The sequence below is a fragment of the Austrofundulus limnaeus genome, unplaced genomic scaffold (assembly GCF_001266775.1).
Source record: "Austrofundulus limnaeus strain Quisiro unplaced genomic scaffold, Austrofundulus_limnaeus-1.0 Scaffold9, whole genome shotgun sequence".
NCBI classification, from domain to species: Eukaryota; Metazoa; Chordata; class Actinopteri; order Cyprinodontiformes; family Rivulidae; genus Austrofundulus; species Austrofundulus limnaeus.
In genome coordinates, this window is record NW_013952411.1 from 315,918 (window position 1) to 317,599 (window position 1,682).

At 33.9% G+C, this 1,682-nt stretch overlaps 1 protein-coding gene across 1 annotated transcript in view; it reads left to right on the plus strand.

Annotated features, from left to right (window-relative positions):
• LOC106512659 (muscleblind-like protein 2a) overlaps positions 1-1,682 on the plus strand; it is a gene marked incomplete in the record, with an annotated part of 13,017 nt that overhangs the window by 9,314 nt on the left and 2,021 nt on the right. Inside the window, 1 exon segment of the mRNA XM_014001233.1 lies at positions 470-564. Coding sequence (XP_013856687.1) covers positions 470-564 — 95 coding nt within the window.

Here is a 1,682-nt window from a genome sequence, read left to right on the forward strand (position 1 = left end):
TTTGTGTGCTTTTTCAATCGCAAAGTTCTCAGCTATTTAATTTCCTCTAATATTTCAAATAGTTACCATAGACATTTCCTCACTTTGATGAATTCTGTTTGTAGATTTGCCCTGCACCACTTGGGAACGGTTAGGAAATTTGGTCAGCATCCCTGAGATTTAAAGCCCTAGATGTTTTGCATTATTAAAAATCTTATAAATGTCTGCACTCTTGTGGGATGTCAGTTTATGACCAGACTTCCTAATTTATTTCTTCTCAGCCCTTCTATGTTCTCCCCTGCTGTCTCGCTTTGCTGTGTGATCACATGCCATCTGCTGGTCTAACCCAATGATGGCTTGCTGCTACTGCCATTTTTTATATATATACATATATATATTTTGCCTGGCAAGAGAAAGAGTAACATTGCTGTCGTTACCATAATGCTCCACCTCCCTTTTCATTGCTTTCATGGTTCCCYTCCTGAAAAAGTCCCCATGATGTACAGTGCTACGCCTGCTACTGTTTCTGCAGCAACTACTCCTGCCACAAGTGTCCCCTACGCAGCAACAGCACCAGCCAATCAGGTTTGCTTCTTTTTAAAGCTTTCTGTCATAAATCCTTCAGCTCTCGATAAGTGCTTCATCTTTAAATCAGGGGGGATTCTCCACCAGCGTTGAGGTGCTTTGCTTGCTTTAGTCATAAAGCTGCATACCTGTAGGCCTTCAGCTGCATTTTGTTTTGTTTTTTCTTTTATCACAGATATTAGTGTGGCTTTATTGCATGTTTTATGCTTTGTTCAATGTAATTTCTTTTTGTTTTGTTTTTTCCAGTCTGAATGTTAGCGCTAGGATCTCACCTTACAGTAAATATCATTATTATTACCAGGCTTTTATTATTTATATATTGTTGAACTAAAACGTTAGTCATGAGTGAAAGTTGTACATCAAACAGTCACAAATGGTTCCTGTATTTATTTAAAGGTTTGTTTAAAATTTATAGTCCTCAACATGACACTGCTTAAGCCCCATTAGCCTAATCCAGTTTTAGAAGTAAACAATACATAACATTGAATTACACCAAACTTTTAATTGAAATCAAAAGTATGCTATGCTACATTCATAAAAATGAGAAACTCAGTTTGTTAAAATGTGGAAAGTTGCAACAAAACAGGTATTTGCAATTTCCTTAGTTCTGACTTTTATCAGACACATGTACAAAGAAAATAATTAAGTTATTTTTTATGTAACAAACTACATTTTAGTAGCTAACTTATCTAACTTTTATTGCACAGTGCCTCAAAGTAACAAAGCAACATAGAATGCACCATCAGTAAGTCACTAGTACCTCAGCTGTTTCCTTTTTTTTTTTCATTAAAGACTTTATTATGCTCAAAGGTGGCATGTAAAATTCAATACTTTTCTGATAACGTGATTTTTTTWAAATGCTTTTTAATGAAAAACATCAATAATACCATTAGTAATGCATCATAAGACCAAACTAGACATTATGATGTTTATTTAAACAATAAAATACTTTAAGATATGATGATATTTCAGGCATTTCTTGTTTTTTTTTTTAAGGATAATGATATGAAGTGATGCATCAAGCTAGACATGACAGTATTTGATGGGAATTTTTAATGAAGGGAAACTTACAGGTGCTGGTCATAAAATTAGAATATCATGAAAAAGTAGATTTATTT